Consider the following 20,886-nt stretch of genomic DNA (forward strand, 5'->3'; position numbering starts at 1 on the left):
GTTAGCTATCATTAGATTTCAGTCATTTTCTTTTTGATAACCATTCCAATATTCTGACCTTTTAATTTACAACCATGTGTGTTGGAAAATATGTACTGGATATTGCACAAGTAGAATTCTGTCTGCATCCCAGAATTTGAGATCTGAACTATTGTGATGCAATAATTTCCTAATTTGCAATAATATTAATAAAATGAATGCTAACTTTTTCCTAACTTTGTATGGACAATAGGAACAATGGCACTACTTGTAACAAATGGGAAACAAACCTTTTGGTATGTGTTTTTCTAATTAAGTGGAACAGCTCAGTGAAATGGTAGATTTGCACTGAGGTTTGTGTAAAAGGAACAACTGTTTGGCTGGAAAAAAGAGTGTCTGATGAAACAATAAAGGTATTTGTTGGTTATCAAGTGCAAACCAGGCTCAATACAATTTATTAAAAAGGGAGGCAAAGACTAAAAGTAAGACTAGCAAAGAGAGAATTTGAAAATGGAGTGTAGTTAACATAAAGGATAACCCAAAAATCATCATCCAGCATTTAAAATATAAATGGATACTAACAGCCAAGATGGGGTTAATTAGCAACAAAGGTGATATATGCTTAAAATCACAGTGAAAAGCGAGAATACCAAAGGAGTTTACTAAGGAGGAGGCTTTTGATAAATGTTATAGATGCAGTGATGGTAAATAATGGATGATGTAAAAATTGACAGGCAGGATGTATCGAAAAGGTCGATTATATTCAGAGTGGATAAGTCCCTGGTTCAGTTCACTTATTTCAAGGTTCTTAAGGGAAAGATAGAGTTTGTAGAAGGGCTTACCATAATTTGTTTGGTTTTCCCTCTGTATCAGGAGTGTCAAAAGATTAGAAAGTGGAAAATGTGATGCCCTTGTACAATAGACTGTGAGCATATCCTTACTAACTTTTGTCCAGCTAATTTGACATCAGTGGTGGAAAAAGTTCTAGAAACTAGTCCAGGTGAAAAGAATTACTGGCTACTTGGTGTTGTGGACCAGACCAAACCCCCTCAAAATATATTAAGAAGATAGTCTGGACCCTAACTTTTTCCTTCTTTCAAGGAAGTGTAAAGTTTTGTGTTCCGGGTGCAATTTGATTGGTCAAATTACCAGGCTTGAAACAAAACACACTTTATTCATAGACCTTACCTAAAGTATAGATAAAATAAAAATACAAGAAAAGAATCGGCTTAACTGTAACTCTTTTGAAATGCTTGACAGCATGTTATATATGCGCTACCACTAATTAACTGTTCCAATACAGTAGCTTCCCATAAATACATGCATGGCAAAGGCAAATTCAGTAAAATAGATTGTCTCACATGCAATTTGTGCAGCAGGAATAGAACCCCAGATTTTAGCTATGACAGTCAGAGAAATAAGAGCTTCCACTTCCAAACTTCAAGACCCCAGCGAATGCTCTTGAAGGCTACAATTAAAAGAAAATCCAGGTTGTATAGGAGCTTGACCCCACCCATTCAGGCTGCTTCTTCTATTCCAATATTTGAGACAAACTGCTCGTCATGTTTGTCTCAATCTTTCTTCATTTAAAAAAAAGACAAAAAAATCATCTTTTAAAGCCAAAGTATTGTCACACTTGGCACGATGAGATTGATAAAGAAGAACCAGCATGAATTTGCACAAGATAGATTGTGTTTGACTAATCTAATATAATTTTTCTTGAAACAACAAATAAGGTTAATGAAGGGAATTTGATGTTGTCTGTATGGATTTTTTTCAAAAAAAAGGATTTTAAATGAAGAGCCAGGATAAAAGCTGGCTAACAGATTTGAGGCTCTTAGAATAGTTGGGTCAATGTTAGTTTGGGTAGAAAATTGACTTGAGACAGAAAACAAAAATGGTAAGTAGTTGTTTTCAGACTGAAAAGTGTTATTTCCCAAGAATTAGTGTTTGGCCTACAGCCTTTGATATATTTGACTTGAATATTAGATAGCAAAGTAAAATTTCAAAAACTGACACCAAATCTGTGTGTACAGTAAAAATGATAACAATTGACTACAATAGGGGACAGGCATGTTAGCAGAATGTGCAGACAAATATAATTTAATAGTTAAGTGTAGAGTGTTACATTTTGGATAAAGCATTAGAGAATTGCAGAATATACTTAGTGACGGCTGTAATGGGTGTCTGAGCCTGGAGGGACCTGGAGATGTTATGTCCACAGAAGTTTGAAGATGGTAAGACATTTTGAGATACTAGTTAACAACACAAATGTAACTGTTAATAGAAATATTGAAAAGAAGAGCAGGGAATATATTCTGAACTTTTATGATGCTCTGATTAGGCCACAATTAGAGTACTTCATTAGTTCTGGTCACCATATTCTCGGAAGGATGCAAAGGTCTTTGACAGGGTGCAGAGGATATTTAACAGAATGGCATCAGTCTTGAGGGAATTTAGCTGCAAGGTTAAATTGGAGACACTGGAGCATCTTGGAGCATAGGAGGTTCAGAGTGCACTTTTTACAACTTTGCAATATATAACAGTTTTAGATAAGGTAAACAAAGAAATGCTTTTCACATTAACTAATGATATAAAAATGAGGTGATGGATTGAAGATTGTATTAGAGATACAGATGCTGGAGTGGGGGGTGGGGGGTTGTGAAATGTGGGGCAATATGAGCAAGAACATTTTAATGAAATGAATGGTGATGGTATGCATTACCTGTAAGGTGGTAGAAGTGGAGACAATCCATAATTTCAAGAGGAAATTTGACTGGCATTCAGGGACATGAAGCTGCAAGGTTGGAAGAAAGGATAGAACATTGGGCTGAATTATTTCATCAGTGGATAACATGAACTAGGGTTTATATTGCATTCTCATCACATCTCATCCTCAAATGCTTTGTGTAGAACATGTTGTATTGTAAAGTTGTTCCTGTTATGCACCCATTTTGTACAAAGCTAGTTTGTCCACTAGTAGTGAGATGAATAATTAATTTGATTATGGTAAAAAGAACAATACAATGCAGGACCAAGTCTTTCAGCCCACCAACATGACTGGCCAATTTTTATGTTCTCTGCCAGGACTGATGAAGATAAGCATGTCATATTGCTGCCTTGACCACTTTATCCACGTGTGTTGCCACTTTCAAGGAACTGTGGAGCTGAATGCCTAGATCCTTGTGTATATATATTGATGCTTCTAAGGGTTCTGCCAATTACTATATACTTTTCTCCTGCTTTAGACTGTCCAAAACGTATCACTTTGCATTTGTCTAGATTAAATTTCACCTGCCATTTCTCCGCCCATATCTCTATCTATATCCTACTGTATCCTCTAGCAATCTTCTCACTGTCTGCAGCTCTCCCAATCTTTGTGACATCTGTAAACTTACTGTCAGATATATATTTAAAATAAATCACAAACAAACGGTGTCTCAGCACTGATCCCTGTGGAACACTACTGGTCATATAACCTCAGCCAGAAAAGCACCCTTTCACTGCTACTCTCCATCTTCTATGATGTAGCCATATCCATCTTACCAGCTCACCATGGATCCCATGTGACTTCAGCTTTTGTTCAGTCTGCCATGAGGGACCTTGTCAAGGCCTTGCTGAAATCCAAGCAGACAACATCAGTCCTGCCCTCATCAATCATCTTTGTCACTTCCTCAAAAAATTCAATCAAGTTTGTGAGAAATGACCTTCTCTTCATAAAGCCATTTTGCCTATTGCTGATAGGTCCAAGTTTTTCCAAATGTGAGTGAATCCTATCCCTAAGAATCTTCTCCAATAATTTCCCTCCAACTGACATAAGGTTCATCAGCCTGTAATTTCACAGATTATCCCTGTTGCCTTTCTTAAACAAAGTTAGCTATTCTCAAGTCCTCTAGAACCTCTCCTGTGACCATAGAGGATACAAAGATTTCAGAGAAGGATCCAGCAATTTCTTCACCTGCCTCTCTCAGCATTTTGGGATAGACTCCATCAGTCCTGGGGTTTTGTCTATCTTTTAATGCTTTTCAAAATACCCAACACCTTTTTTTTTATATATCAACGCACCCTAGAATACCAACGTACCCAACCTGAGACCCACCATCCACCATGTTCTTTTCCTATTAGAATACTGATTTAAAATATTCGCTGACGACCTCACTCATTTCCTCTGACTCCACATATAAATTCCTTCCTTTGTCCTTGAGGGGACTTATCTGTAGTTAGAGTTGAGGACTCATCCTGACACTTGTTGCAAAACTGGCTCAATTGTGTGTTTCTGTCTTGATTGTGTGCTGAAGTGAGCTTTGAACACTCAACTTTGTTTTAATGCTATCAGGGTTAATCTGATGATTTACACAGGATGTTTTTTGCTGGGAATGTTGATAAGATATTTTATGTCATTTAATTAAAATTTGAAAGGGGCGACCAACTCTTGTACATCTTTGTGTGCACAGACCTTGATTCCCTACTAACAATGTACAACACAAAACTTCACAACATTGTCACTGAAAAAAAATTATAAATGCCAGAAACTAATTCTTCAGTTATATGGAAATTATTCTTCAAAAGGAAGAGCATGATGATATGGAAACAAGAAATAAGTTTGTATTTATTGTTGTGTGAAGAAGAGGACGTGTCTAGCTTGAGTCAACTTTGAATTCTTTTGAGTATTGTTGAAAAAGATGTTTTATTTAAGGTTTTAGCTTTACATTCATCAGGACAATTTGCAACAAATAACATTGTAAAGAAAAAAACAGAATTTATGCTGAATTAAAAAGGAGTGCTAATTAGTTGGTGAGTGGACTTTGGTAGAGGCATTGCCATAGAGAATGGATGAGCTCGATGATGACTTAGTTACTGGCAAGATTATGCCTGTGAGGGTGTTGTTGATGATGTTTAATGTCTCTTCTATCTTGTTTCGTTTTGTGATGACAAAGGTGTCATCTACGTAACGGACTCAGATTTTTGGTTTGATGGTTGGTAGGGCTGTTTGTTCTAGTCTTTGCATTACCGCTTCTGCTATGAATCCTGATAGCGGAGATCCCGTGGGTGTGCTGTTGGTTTGTTTGTAGATTATGTTGTTGAAGGTGAAGTGGGTGTGAGGTACAGGTCCACTAGCTTCATGATGTTTTCGTTGGTAATATGATTGGTGGCATAAATCACAGTCGAAAGAAAGGATGACGGAGAACTACAAACCTGCGTATGCAGAAAACTGACAAACACTGACCAAATACTTAACTACACCAGCAACCATCCCAACACACACACAAACGAAGCTGTATCAGAACACTATTCCAACAAGCCACCACACACTGCAGCACAGACTAACTTCGGAAAACCGAGGAGAACCACCTATACAACGTATTCAAGAAGAACGGATACTCAAAAAATACAGTCCGCAGATTCCTCAAGAACAAACCACGACAAGCACGACACGGCCAGAAACCCTAACCACCTTACCATACATCAAAGAAGTTTCAGAAATGACAGCCAGACTACTAAGACCCCTCAGAATCCTAGTAGCACACAAACCCACCAACACTCTCAAACAAAAACTAACAAATTTAAAAGACCCAGTACATCCCATGGACAAAACCAACGTCATCTACAAAATTCCATGCAAGGACTGCCACAAACACTACGTAGGACAAACAGGAAGAAAGTTAGCCACCAGGATACACGAACACCAGCTAGCCACAAAAAGACACGACCCTCTCTCCCTCGTAGCCCTACACACGGATGAAGAAAACCACCATTTCGACTGGGACAACACATCTATCCTGGGACAGGCTAAGCAAAGACATGCCAGAGAATTCCTAGAGGCCTAGCACTCCAACCACAACGCCATAAACAAACACATAGATCTAGATATCATCTATCAACTCCTCAGAAAATGAACAGGAAATGACATCACCACAAACCCCAGGAATTCCATCCAGGACAAACATGTAAATAGAAAGCAGGAGACAACAGCTTCGCTTCACTTGGAGGTCGCCACTGATGATGTTACCTAGCCAGGTAATGAAACGTCTGGATATCAAACCTACAGTTCAGTGAGCAAACCTGCACCCTAAACCTCAACCTGAGCTACAAACCTTCACAAACCTTGCATTGTGACATATACATAGGTACAATTAAAAGTTTTGTTTTGCGTGCAGTACAGGCAGATCATAACATGCAAAGTGCATTAGGGTAATAGAGCAGAGCGAAGATTACAATGTTATGGCTTCAGAGAAGATACACTATGAGTGAGGTCAGTATTAAATTTGAAATTTGAGGTCTATTCAGAAGTCTAATAACAGCGTGGAAGAAGCTGTTCTTGAATCCTTTGTTCGTTTAAGCTTTAGTATATTCTGCTTGATGGAAGAGGTAGGAAGAGATCATAACCAGGAGAGTAGGGGGGAAAAGTGTTTTTGATTACGTTGGCTGCCTTGCTGAGGCAGCAAAAAGTATAGATGGAGTCAATGGATGGAAGTTTGGCTTGCATGATAGACCATAGTTTCTTATGATATTGGGCAGAGCAGTTACCTTATCAAGCTGTGATGCCTCTGAATAGAATGCTTTCTATTGCACGTTTGCAAAAGTTAGTAACAGACTAATTTCCTTGGCTCCTGAGGAAGTAGAAGGGTTGCTGTACTTTCTTGACCATTACATCAACGTGAGTGGACCAAATTGTTGGTGATCATCACTCCGAGGAACTTGACGGTCTCGACCATCTCCACTCCATTGATGTAGATTGGGGCGTGCCCCCCCTTCTTGCTTCCTGAAGTTCATGACCAGCTCTTCATTTTGCTGACATGGAGAGGGAGATTGTTATCATTACACCACGCCACCAAGCCTCTATTTTGTCTCATTGTTATTTGAGATCTAGCCTACTACAGTGGTATAGTTAGCAAATTGTAGATGGACCTAGGATGGAATTTGGCCACACAATCAAATTGTCACAGGAATACAGTAAGTATAGTGTGGAAGCAGCATCTGCTGGAAGACAGATAAGCTGATTTTCTCAGGTTTAAAGTGACTTACTGCAGAGAACTGAGAGTTTCTTGGCTGTGCAAATCAGCTCGTGTCTCTTCTTGTCTAACCTAGTTTCTTTTCTGTCTTGTTCAGAGCTAAACTGTTCAAGTAACTAACAATCTATCACCTTGTTAATTTTGTAGGTAACAGTCCTTTGTCCATAATAACTAGTCTTTAGTCCATAAACCAAACCACTTCACTTGAAAACAACCTCTCAACTCCAGTTTATCTACACGTTGCTGGGTCCCACAGCTACACAAACATTTTATAATAGGTATGAAATTCTTTTGTTTCAAATCATGTAACCTCCCTTGTAAATTCCTAGATTTCAATGCAAATCCTTTTTTGTTTCAGTTTCAAAAAGCAGAAAACTAAAATGACATGGTCTTTACAAAGCTACAGTATTTGGTTCATTCTATATTACTGCTCTCTGCCAGATTGCTTTACACCCGCCAATGAAAACAATATATCTCAAAAAAACAATGGACATATTTCAACAAAGCATGATATATAGAAAGGCAATGGCCATAAGGAATTTGTTTTGGTAAAGATGCAGAACTAAATACTGGAATTTCAGTTTTTTTAACATTACCTGATGGGCAGAATTGACCTTTGTTAAGCATGTTTAAAGTTATGTCATATAGAATGTACTTGGTTGTTCAGAATATCATGAATTGTCTTGGCTGCTGTAGTGTAACTTTTCACATCTGTCAAAATGTGAGCAAAGTATTCACAGCAGGTTGTTGTAGTAAGTGCATTCATCTGAGTGAGCAATGACAGGCTTCATTCAACATAACAATTTACAAGGCACAGTAAGAAAAGACGTGCCACTGAAGCCTAATAGACATTCTTAAATCCCACTGATCTGACATCACTATGACATATCTCCTTTCATGGATGTTCATGCTTTTGCATACATTCTTATTATTAGTCCTTCACTGCATAGGTGAGTTGTGGATTTGCCTGAAGTCCCTCAGTGAGATGAAAGCTCTTACAAAAAAGACTTATTTTCTGCTTTGAAGTTGCAGAGCATCCACCAGCAGGGAACAGCCTGAAGAAATGCTGTATAATTGTAGTAACTTTTTGACAATGGTGAGAGTATGTGCTTTAATGAGTATTCTCTTCACTTGTTCTGTATGCAATTTGACATAGGATGCATAAATATGTAATGTATGTATGAGATCAGAGGACCCAAATACACCATAGGGAAGTTGAGTAGATTTATCAGATGAACTATTAAGATAGTAGTTTGCAGCATTTAATTTCTGGTCCCATTCTATAATAATTATTTTAGAATTGCATTGTTTTTCTTTGCTCCTTGACAATTTTGCAGTTGGGTAAAGGGTGATTAACCTCTAACGTATCCGTAAAGTATAAACGATTATAGCGTATGTATCTTTTTTGACATTTTATACAAGATGGACAACAAAATAACTTCCAATTGATAAAAATATTCCATAAATAGTACATTAAGCACCAGACCTTTTCAGTCTATTTTAAAAGGAAGTTAAATGTTGCCTTTCATTGAATTATTAAAATTCCAAGAATAGGTTACTTTATGTTGTTTGATCATACAACTTACATGTGAGGTTGCTCTCATCTAGAAAGGATGCTGTTAAACTTGAAAGGGTGCGGGAAAGATTTACAAGGATGTTGCCAGGGTTGGAGGGTTGAATAGGCTAGGGCTTTTTTCTCTGGAGGGTTGGAGGCTGAGGGGTGACCTTCCAGAGGTTGATTAAATCATGAGGGGCATGGTTAGGGTGAATAGCCAAGGTCTTTTTCCTTGGAAAGGACAGTCTAAAACTAGAGGACATAGGTTTAAGATGAGAGACAAAAGTTTTAAAAACATCCTGAAGGGTAACTATTTTTCACAGAGGGTGGAACGAGCTGCCAGAGAAAATGGTGGAGGCAGGTACATTGACAACATTTAAAAGACATGGAATCATGAATGGGAAGGGTTTAGAGGGATATGCGCCGTATGCTGGTAAATGGGACTAGATCAGAATGGGATTTCTGATCAGTGTGGACCAAAGGGCCTATTTACATGCTGTATGAATCTATGACTCTGAGTAATTGTTTGATTGCAAAAACCTAATTTCTATTTTTCAATTTCAATCATGTTTTCTGATCTCCACTTGTGTTAAATATACTGGGTTCAATACCTGAACTTTGAATCAACTAATTCTAACCATCCAGTCAAACAGCAAGAATAACACAATTTTCCACAGCACATCCAAGAAATTTCCTGGGTTCCTGCTTTTTATATACACCCCACTTCCGGTTTCTAGAACAAGTATGAACATGATTGGTTAACATTCCATGAGTGAGTAACTCTGGCAGCAAGGAATTGATGCATTTGGAGATGCAGAAAAAGTTAACAAAGATTTGTTTAAAAACTTATTTCTACTTGACCCCCACTTAATCACAAATTAAAACATTAATCATGATCTTACGAGGTACCCTTGCATGCCATTGATGATGCTTCCAAATGGCTGTTGGCTATTGATGTATGTGCTTGGATGGTGAATATTTAATATTCAAATAGAGATTGATGCATGCTTTATTTAACAAGTGTCATGCACATATCAAATTCTGTATGTTCCCCTCCCAGCCGAATTGTGAATAGAAGTGTCTGGCATCATTCCAGTACTCTGGGGAACATCAGCACATATGTAACAGAGAAATTGTAGATTCCAAATGAGACCCTATTCTGTTGAACCCTGTTTTAAGTAAATTTTCAAACATGTCTTGAAGTAATTAAATGAAAATTATAGTTTATTGAATTTTGACTACATGAGAAACAATAGTTTATTTTCTTGTATAAAGAGAGGAAAGTAATGACAAGGTGCTGGATAAGTGACATTGTCCCAGAACAAAGCCTGGATATCTTAAAGCAATGCCGCAATGATTTGGGGAAAAAAGGATGAATCCAGTGATCTACATTGGAGTGTTTGGGGGAAAATAGGATAAATTTGAACCATGAATTAAAGGATTTTATCACAAGACAAGAATTTCAAATTGACTGCATTGCGAAACTGAGACCCGTCATTGTGATGGTGCAGGTTCTGTTACAGGCAGCAGAGATTTTAATCAATTTAATTTTACGGAGGGTGGACAATGGAAGGTAATTGGATTGCTTTGGTTGTGACCCGTTGAGTGACCAGACAAAGGCAAGAGAGACCACCCCAACTTGGAAATAGAGGAAAGTCATCAAAAGAAAATGGTTGCAGTTAACTGTATCAGAGACTTCAGAGAAAGGATAATTAAGAAATAATGCACAACAGTAACAGATGGTTTGGGATGTTGATTTCGGATTCTCCCACAGATTCAAACTGGAGAAGTTCAGACAATAAGTGAGCACAAATATGGGAGACTAAAGCAGTTCAGTGATGCTGGAGAAGAAAAGGTTGAAAATAGGATGGCATTTAGTGAAGACAGGAGCTTTTGAAAGTAGGGTGGTTACAGTAGTTTTTGAAAGGGAGATATTCCATATCTAAGAAAAGGAAGCAACTCACAATGTTAATTAACATTGGACCAGGACAATGCATGATGAAGTGGAAGTTGGGTTGTATGGGCAGCAGGAAGCTCTAATAGAAGTGAAGTTTACAGTACAATGTAGAAAAGATGGGAGTCCAAGTAGAGACACTTAGGAGGAAACTAGGACTATAGCTGACAAGGGAAGCAGCAAAAACAACTGAACAGATGCCTTTTTTGGTGACAAGAAATCTTTAAACTCTTTAATAATTTTGGGTGCAAGAAAAGAGGCAGTGGAAAATGAGTTTTACGAAAATTGTTGATAAGAGAAAAGGAGCCTAGTTTTTTTTGTCGTTCAAGAGGGCCCAAAATATGGGGTACCTTTTTCATAGATTATAGAATCCCTACAGTGTGGAAGCAGGCCATTGGACCCATTGAATTCACACCAACACTCCAAAGAACATCTCACCCAGGTCCAATCCCCTACCTTATAACGTTGCATTTCCATAGCTAACTCACCTCACCTCGTCATTCCTGGACACAGTGGGCAATTTAGCATTGCCAATCCACCAAGCCTGCACGTCTTTGGACTGTGGAAGGAAACCGGAGCACTTGGAGGAAACCCACACAGACATGAGAAGAATGTCACCTGAGGGCGGAATCGAACCTCTGTCCCTGGCGCTGTGAGGCAGTAGTGCTAACCACTGAGCTAATGTGCCACCCCAAATAGAAGAAAATGAGGCACAGTAAAATTTGATGTGGTCAAGCCAGATCTGGTGATTGACTGTGTTAATTCAGTGCTAGGATGCATGCTTTTGTGTTTCTTTGATTTGAGGGAGTCAGATGGCATCATGTGTAGTTCTTGAAATAGGTGATGTACGTTTTGATGGGGCATTGTTTAAAAAACCTTTGCATTCATATTGAGCCTTTCATGTGCACTGGACATCTCAAAGGGCTTTACAATCAATGTTATACTTTAATGTAATTATTCTTGCAATGTAGCAACCATGGCAGCTAATGTGTGCACAGCAGTCTCATACAAACAGCAAAGTGATAATCACTGGATAATCATTTTTTTGTGGTGTGGATTGTGGGATAAATATTGATCAACACATTGTACATGACTTCCCTATTCTTTTAACATATTACTGTGGGATTGTGACATCCAAAGCTTTGGTTTAATAGTTCATCTGAAAGACAGCACTATCCACAGTGCAACACTTGCTCAGTTCTGCAGTGGAGTGCCAGCTTTCATATTTGTGTTCAAGTCGTAGAATCATACAGAACAACTTGTCCATGCCATTAGATATTTGAAATTAATTTCGTCCCATTTGCGAGTATTTGGCCCATATCCCTAAACCCTTCTTATTCATATACCCATCCAGATGCCTTTAAAGAATTGTAAGTATATTAGCCTCCACCATCTCCTCTGGTAGCTCATTCTATACACACACCACCCTCTGTGTGAAAAAGTTGCCCCTCAGGTTGCTTTTAATCTTTCCCCCCCTCACCTTAAACCTATCCCCTCTAGTTTGATGTGGTGTGGTAGTTTATGATGCAGCGTGAGAATGCTATCAACTGACCCAGGGCTTGCTTCATTGTAGCCATCAATTTAGCAGACAATTGTAAAGCAAATAGAAGGCTAAGATTTTGAATGTGGTTGTAGCAGTCAGTTAGTTTTTGTTTTTTATCTGGGGTAAATAGAGATGTCTGTGATAAAGGTCAGTGATAAACTTGTTTGTCATTAAGGGCACAGGATGCAGTATGGTCAGGAGGTGGTTAATGATTATGGGCTGGAGAGATTTTTTATGGATTCAGAGAGTTAGGAAGGTACAGCATGCAGAAGAAATAGAAATGGAACATGAGTGTGAATTGTCATACTGCGGCTTAAGAAGAATTAAAGAGCTATAATTCTGTGAGAAACTCAGGATTAGACTTCATAGGTGGCAAGGAGTTTAGAAGGGAGCTTGAGAAGTGGAACAGATTTAAATGGTTGAATGAGGACATAGCATAATGTTTGTGGGAAAGGTTAAGCTGTGAATTTGTGCTTAGGAGTTTGGATGGGACAGGCAAGCCAAATATAACTCAGGTTTGTACCATTACTGAAGATGTAATGTAAAGTGTGTTTAATTGTTATAAATTCTGACTGATGTAACATTCTGTTTTGTTTTTAATAAGTTTTGTGTGAGCTAACAACAATATGGTTTCAGTCTGTACTGCTGTGAATTACATTCAAGCCATGGTTTCTTAAACTTGATTTTATAACCTCCTCCAGATGTGTGAGTGAGTGAAAAGTTTCCTACACAGCTTCCAACTCGGGCGTTTCCATAATGTGACAAATAAAATCCATTTTCTTGCGTAATGCTGGCTGTCTGCCTTTGTTTGAAATTCCAATTGAATTGTGCTTCCAAATCTACAATTGTTCAAAAACTCACTGGAAGGTCAGTGTTTACCAGTTTCACACAGAAAACATTTTACAGTTGGAACGAAAGGATCCCTCATCCTTATTTACAAATATGTATTTGTGAGAAATAGATTCAGCATGGTTGGTTTCACCTCACTTGCTTAATAGCTGCTATCAACTGCTTTGAAAAAGTTGTTAGTCTGTTTTTGGATGAGGAAAATTAGGAAGTATACACCTGATCACATGGCAAGATTTGCATTTCTTTTGTCACTGGATGCAGAATCTGACCATCATTATTGTGAAATGAATTAGAATTTCCATCCACTTGATGCAAAGTGCATGCTAGCTTGCATTCAGGAAAAACTCTACTTACCTCAGGTTAGCGACACCCAAATGTAATGAAGTTGATGTGATTTAGCCAGCCAAAACTGTGGTTTATAGTGGACAACCTTGCCTTCACTGCAGACTCAACGTTAGTTTGCTTTTTCTCCATGAATGCCATTTGTCCCACTGTGATCTCCAGCATCTTTTGATTTCAGTTCAGATTCCATTATCTGCAGAAATTTGCTCCTACTTCGAGAGAATGATTTGGTTGGGGGTGGGGCAGTGCTAAATTGTCTCATCTGATTTTACACAGATGTTGGAGTAACTAATGATTCAACTTGGCATTCCTGTAGCTTTCAGTTTTGTCACAAGGGCCATTGGAGGCAATATTTTTATAAGGCTTTAATTGGCAGACATTTTCGTAGGCCTCTTTAACCTTAACAAATTAAGTCATAAACCTTTGCCCTGAATTTTTCGTGACAACAAAGTCCCTGATTACATAAAATGATCTCTAATGGATCAGATATGCATACCATAAAGAACCAACGAGCTTCGATAGTTTTTCTTGTTTAGGTAGAATTCAACTCCTTGTTAATAGAAACTTCAATTGTACTCTGGAACAACAAAGATAAGCATATGTGAAATATTTTTGTCACATTTTTGGGAAAACTTTAATACAAATCAGTGATTCTTGGCACTCCTATCCTAAAGCCATATGTCTCTCTTTGCTCTTTCCTATCCCTACTTCTATGTAAATTTTAAGATTGCAAGCGACAGTAACAAAAGGTACACTGAAAAGGATGGAAGTTGCAAATTTTAGAAGTCTAAGTTGAACATGTGTGGTGGAAAGAAAGGAGTGTCATTCTTTCGAAACTGATCAATTTTAATGGATTGTAAGAAGATCTTTTATTGCTGATGCCAATGTTGCAGCTGCCTCTTACTAGAATATTCAGCAGTTAAACATATTGATGATGTACTCCACCCGAGTCTCCTCCCATTCCATCCATCTTATTGCAACTTTCTTTTTATCCTTTTCTCACATACTGTCTGGTTTCCTTTTAAAAGTATCTGAGCTATTTGCATACAACCATTTCTGTGGTGGTGACCTCCACATTTTAACCGCTTTGTAAATAAAAAAATTCTCCTTATTTCCTTGTTGGATTCATGATTAACTGTTTTGGATCTTTTGGACTTTGCTTTCTTAAACTTCCCACGAGTGGAAGCATTCTTTATTTCCATATATGGGCTGCTCAACTCATTCATTTTTTTTAAAATCTCAATCAGATCACCCATAAGTTTTAATTAAAGATTTAATAAAAACAGGAACAACTATGGATGCTGGAAATTAGAAACAAAATCAGAAATTACTGGAAAAGCTCAGCAAGTCTGGCAGCATCAGTGAGAGAAATCAGAGTTAACATTTCTGGTCCAGTTCTGAGGAAGAGTCACTGGACCCAAAACATTAACTCTGATTTCTCTCCAGAGATCCTGTCAGACCTGCTGAACTTTTCTGGCAATTTCTGTTTTTGCACCTATAAGGCCTCCTTTTTCCAAAGAGACCCAATCTATTCAACATTTCCTGGTAGCTGTAATCCTCTTTTTTTTTAAAAAATATGACTGATGGGACATGGGTGGCACTGCCTTGAACAATATTTATTCGCTGTACCAAGTTGCCCTTGTGTTGGTGTTGACAGCATCATATGGGCGGCACGGTGGTAGTGGGCAGCACGGTGGCACAGTGGTTAGCACTGCTGCCTCACAGCGCCAGAGACCCGGGTTCAATTCCCGCCTCAGGCGACTGACTGTGTGGAGTTTGCACGTTCTCCCCGTGTCTGCGTGGGTTTCCTCCGGGTGCTCCGGTTTCCTCCCACAGTCCAAAGATGTGCAGGTCAGGGGAATTGGCCATGCTAAATTGCCCGTAGTGTTAGGTAAGGGGTAAATGTAGGGGTATGGGTGGTTTGCGCTTCGGCGGGTCGGTGTGGACTTGTTGGGCCGAAGAGCCTGTTTCAACACTGTAATCTAATCTAATCGCAAGCAGTCTTTATCTCCAGGAAAGGAAGAATAAGATTACAGAGCATTTATCTTGTTTTTATTACAGTTATTCCTGTTGCTATTCATACTCAAATAGAGCAGTGTGAATTTAAAGTGAAGCAGTGATATAACTGACAATGTTTCAAACATTTAGCAGTTCTGGCAGTTTTTTTGTAAACCTTTTCCACTCATTCTCCAATCCCTCTTTCTTTTTGATAATATGAAGACCACAAGTGTGCACCTTATTTCAAATATAGTCTGACCGGAATTTTATGCAAGTTTTGCTATTTTTTTCATTTTGTATTTTAAAGTATTGTCCTATGATATTGAAGAGGAATAGATCAACAGGATCTTGAGATGACATTGAACACAAACTCTAGGATAAGAGAATTTGATTTTATGGGTAGAATAAGTGTGTGAAATACCCTTATTGAGGGTGGCAGTACAAGTTTTACAGTTGTGAAGATGGTAATATTTTGGTAATTAGGGCTATTGAAGGTAATGAGAGAAACGATGTAGCAAGTCAGTAGATAATGTCAGAAGACACAACCTTTTCAAATTGTATACAAATCTGGTTAAAGAACATAGGTAGAGAAAGGGCTAAGGTCTCTTTTTTTTTGAAGCAATAAGCTATGGTGAACATTGGTGAACTGGAACTTACTCGTTTGACTTATCGTGCTCTGGGGAATTTCCAGAGTTTTTCTGAAAATTGGAAATCCTTTTTATAGTTTTGCCCTTCTTAGGAATTGGCATTACAAGTGATGAAAATGGATGATTCACACGCTTTGTGGATACTTCCAAGTATTCTTTTTGCAACTTAGTTCCCGATGCGTATTATCGTGACTTTGCCCTTTAATGAAGTAGGATAGTCAAAGGTTGTATACTGTGTTAATGAGGTTTCATTATACTCATTGCTGATGAGGAAACTAAGCTTTTCCAAACGATATTGAAAGCATTGGTGTTCATAATTTTTTTTCAGGTGAATGTAGGAACCATTAACTCCTTGTTGCCATGACAACAGGTGACTGCTGTCATCTTCCAGGATCTCTTTGTGATTGTACTGGCAGTGCCGCCTTTTCTAAGACGGTAACAGCGGCTGATGCAGGGCGACCACAGTACATCGCACAAGTAACGGCAAAAAATGGACGCCTGCTGTCAACTGTCATTAAGGCTCTAAGCACTCAAAGGTAAATGGAGGTTAGGTGTTCATATGAGAAACTACAAATGCATGTGCCCTTTGTTGCTAGTGTTTTGAGCATGTTATGAAATAAGCATATTGTCAACATGTTAGAGACTATTATACCTGTCAACAAGGCCTTTTTTCTCTCTGCAGTTTTTTGGAAGACCAAGTTGCATGTCTGTTGGCTTGAGGTATTACAATAAGCTTTGGTAACTGCAGGATACCATTTTTTCAAAATTCGTTCATGGATGTTGCTGGTTTGGTCAGACCTATTGCCCATTGCCAACTGCCTGAGGTCAATCACATTGCTGTGGCTCTGGAGTCACATGGAGGCCAGCCTAATTAAGGAGTAGGTTTCCCTCCTTTAAAGGACAATAATGAACCAGATGGGTTTTCATAACAATCAACAGTGATCGCAGAGTCACCATTAGGCCAACTTTATAATTCCACATTTTTATTGAATTCAAATGTCACCATGTCCTCAGAAAGTTAACCTGGGGTTCTGGATAACTAATCCAATGATATTGCCACAATGCCACTGCTTCCCCAGTATTAATCAACATGCCAATAATCACGAGTAACCCGCTGCCTGACTCCACTAGTTTGTCTACCATCTCCAAGTCAGGAGTGCGACAGAAAACTCTCCACTTGCCTGGATGAATACACCTGCAGCAACACACATCCAGGACAAAGCAGCTGCTTGACTGGTACCACATCCACAAGCGTCCACATTGTTTCTGATACCTGGACTTTAGGGCTTAAGTTAGAAAATAGAACAGTACAGTACAAGAATAGACCTTTTGGCCTGTCATTTCTGTACCAACCATGTTGCCATTCTACATTAATCTCATCTGTCTCCACATGATCAATATCCCTCTATTCTCTGCCTGTTCATACACCTGTCTAAATGCTTCTTAAATGTTACTATTTGCTAGGAGAAGTGGTAGAAGTAATCACAATGTGTCCCAGGCACCTATTACCCTCTGTGTAAAAAAGACACACCTCGCAATCTCCTTTAAACATTCTCCCTCTTTCCATCAACCTATGACCCCTAGTATTGACATTTCCACCCTTGGTAAAAAGATAGTAAAACTATCTACCCTAACTGTGGATCTCATAGTTTTATGTGGAGAAATTACACAAATTAAGCCTGTTTTCTCTAGAATTTAGAAGCGTCAGGGTGATCTAATCATAATTCAAGATAGTCATACAGCATGGAAACAGACCATTCAGTCCAACCATCACAAACTAAACTAGTCCCACCTGCCTGCTCCTACCCCATATCCCTCTAAATCTTTCCTATTCCATTAACAGGAAAAGACAGGATAGATATAGATAAACTATTTCCACTGGTTGGGGTAGTTTCCTTCCCTTAAGAGTATTATGAAACCAGATGGGTTTTTTTTTTGACGATCATTTCATGATCATCATGAGACTGTTAATTCCAGTTTTGTTTTTAAATTGAATTCGAATTCCACCATCTGCCATGGCAGGATTCAAACCAGGGACTCCAGAACATTCCTGGGTCTCTGTATTAACAGTCAGTGATAATACCATGGTGGTTTATGGAGTTCATCTGCCATAATTGCATTGAATAGTGGAGGGGCTTCAAGGGGCTGAATAGCCTACACCTGTTGCTATGTTGCCCACCACTAGTGCTCAGTAGTATTAGTCTGCCCCATTTACAAGATACACTCAGAAATTCACCAAGGGTCCTTAGACAGGACAAACCCATAGCTGCTTGTACCTAGAAAGATAAGGTCAACAAATACATAAGAACACCACCACCGGCAAGTTTTCCTCCAAGCTGCTCACCATTCTGTTTTGGAAATATACTGCTGTTCTTTCAGTGTTGTTGGTCTAATTTCTGGAACTCCCTCTCAAACATCATTGTGAGTCTACCTATAACAGACTACAATGGTTCAAAAAGGCAACTCACCACAACCTTCTCAAATGCAATGAAGGATGGGCACTAAATGTTGGGCCAGTTAGTGATGACAACAACATCGTATGAATGAGTACATTTTTTAAAATCAACTTTATATTTATATTGTGTCTTTAATATAATAAGACATCCCAAGATACTTCATATTGCTATAATAAAGCAGAAACACTGTATGCCACATAAGGGAGACATTAGGTCAGGTGGCCATAAACTGGGTTAAAGAGAGAGGTTTGTAAGGAGGAAAGAGAGTTTGAGAGGTTTAAGGAGGGAATTTCTTTGATAGCTGAAGTTATGACTGTCAAAATCACATATGCTTAAGAGGCCCAAACTAAATTAATAGATATCTCAAAGTTGCAGGGTAAGGGAGCTTATGGTGGAAAGGGGAGAATCTGTGAAACAACAGATTGTTAAGGGACCTTCCTGTCTCTTTTTTTTTGTTGGATTTTTTTAAGGCAAATACTTTTCCCTATCCCCCTCTTCCCTGTACTAATGCAAATTCCATCTCTTCAAATGGTATTTTATCAGTATTTGCTAGGCATGATGGGAAAACCGGATAATGCAACCAAAAACTACCTGACGTGTTTACAGAATGACAAAATTATCAGCATGTTAATAGAGTGAGTCAGAACAGGCGAAGTTTCATTCTTGGTGGGATGGAGTTATATAGGCTGTAGCTAGGATGGGGATAGAGGGGCTCCAGGTAATGGACTGTGATTAAGAAGTAAAATTTAACAGCAAGAGCAGCTTTGTCGATCTCTTGAAACTTGGTGACGGAACTTGAGAAAGGGGAGGAGTAATTTTACAAGGTCCATGAGGAAGGACAGAACATCAAAGGGTTGCTATGTGTAAGAAAGTTTCATGGTTGGTTGGAGCTGGAATGTGAGATGTGTAGATGACCTGTTTTGTTCGGGGCATGAACTCTCTGAGCTTGAAACTGCATATGACCTACTTTGACAGGAGTTGTAGTAAAGCAGAATGTCCAGGTGCCAGGTGTCTCTGGTAGATGGAGTTTCATTTAGATAAATGTGAGGTGCTGCATTTTGGAAAAACAAATCAGAGCAGGACATACACATGTAATGGTAAGGTTCTAGGGAGTCTTGTTGAACACAGAGACCTTGGAGTGCAGGTTCATAGTTCCTTCAAAGTAGAGTCGCAGGATAGATAGGATAGTGAAGAAGGCACTTGGTATGCTTTCCTAAATTGGTCAGAGTGTTGAGTATAGGAGTTGGGAGAGCATGCTGCAGGTATACAGGACGTGCAGTTCTGGTCTCCTTCCCATCGATAAAATGTTGTGAAACGTGAAAGGGTTTCAGAAAAGATTTACACGGATGTTGCCAGGGTTAGAGGATTTGAGCTATTGGAAGAGGCTGAATAGGCTAGGGATGTTTTCCCTGGAGCGTTGGAGGCTGAGGGGTGACCTTATAGAAGTTTATAAAATCATGAGGGGCATAGATAGGATAGATAGACCAAGTCTTTTCCCAGGAGTGGGGGAGTCCAGAACTAGAGGGCATAGGTTTAGGGTGAGAGGGGAAAGATATAAAAGAGACCTAAGGGGCAACTTTTCATGCAGAGGGTGGTGCGTGTATTGAATATGGTGCCAGTGGAAATGGTAGAGGCTGGTACAATTGCAGCATTTGTAAGGCATCTGGAAGGGTATATGAATAGGAAGGGTTTAGAGGGATATGGACCAGGTGCTGGTAGGTGGTACTAGATTGGGTTGGGATACCTGGTCGGCATGGACGAGTTGGACCGAAGGGTCTATGTTTCCATGCTGTATATTTCTGTGACTCTGTGACTCTACAGACCACATTTCAAGTTCTAGGAAGTGGTTTTCTTCTGGGCAAGCCAGAGGCACATGGACAAGTACATCATGAGGATGCACCAATGAAGATTTCTCCTTCATGGAGGAAAGAACATGCCCAACAATGAAGATAACTTCTTTTCATCTCCCATTGGAGCTCGCAGTTATGCCTCCTCTGGGTCACCTAATTGGTCACCTTTGCCTACTGAGGACAATAAGTTCAATTGGTATCCATACAGATTCATGGTGTTGAGCTGTCAGCCAAAGCCTGGCAAGGTTGTACTGCAGACTTTCATCAGTTGAATGAGAATGCTCTTACATCTAGACCCTTGACATGAAGTGAGGTCAATGGGTAAAAAAAATCCACCCACTAACTTATTTTCAAAGCTGAGTTAAGTTTCATCATCTGGTATCCTGACCATAGATCTGGTCCCTCTGGCATTCACCATGTCAAGTCCCCTCAAGATCTTGTATGTATCAATAAGATAACCTCTCATTCATCCAAACTTCAGTGGATACCAACCCAACTGGTCCAAACTTTGCTCATTTGATAATCTCTTAATCCGCCCCCATCATGGCCACTTCCACAGCCACTTCCGCCCCTCACAATTCTCATGCACCACACGTGACATCACTTCTGCCACTCACATCATCGCTGATGTCACACGCTCAGTGACTTCCGTTCCCCCCCCCCCCCCCCCCCCCCCCCCCCCCCCCCCCCCCCCCCCCCC

The 20,886-nt window shown here is 39.2% G+C and overlaps 1 protein-coding gene across 1 annotated transcript in view; it reads left to right on the forward strand.

Annotated features, from left to right (window-relative positions):
* The window catches only part of march2 (membrane-associated ring finger (C3HC4) 2), a 57,153-nt gene that overhangs the window by 13,748 nt on the left and 22,519 nt on the right, over positions 1-20,886 (forward strand). The window contains exon 2 of the mRNA XM_043721035.1: positions 16,209-16,416. Within this exon, the coding sequence (XP_043576970.1) occupies positions 16,241-16,416 (176 nt within the window). The 5' untranslated portion in view covers positions 16,209-16,240. The remainder of the gene's footprint in view (positions 1-16,208; positions 16,417-20,886) is intronic.

This window comes from Chiloscyllium plagiosum, chromosome 31 (assembly GCF_004010195.1).
Source record: "Chiloscyllium plagiosum isolate BGI_BamShark_2017 chromosome 31, ASM401019v2, whole genome shotgun sequence".
NCBI classification, from domain to species: Eukaryota; Metazoa; Chordata; class Chondrichthyes; order Orectolobiformes; family Hemiscylliidae; genus Chiloscyllium; species Chiloscyllium plagiosum.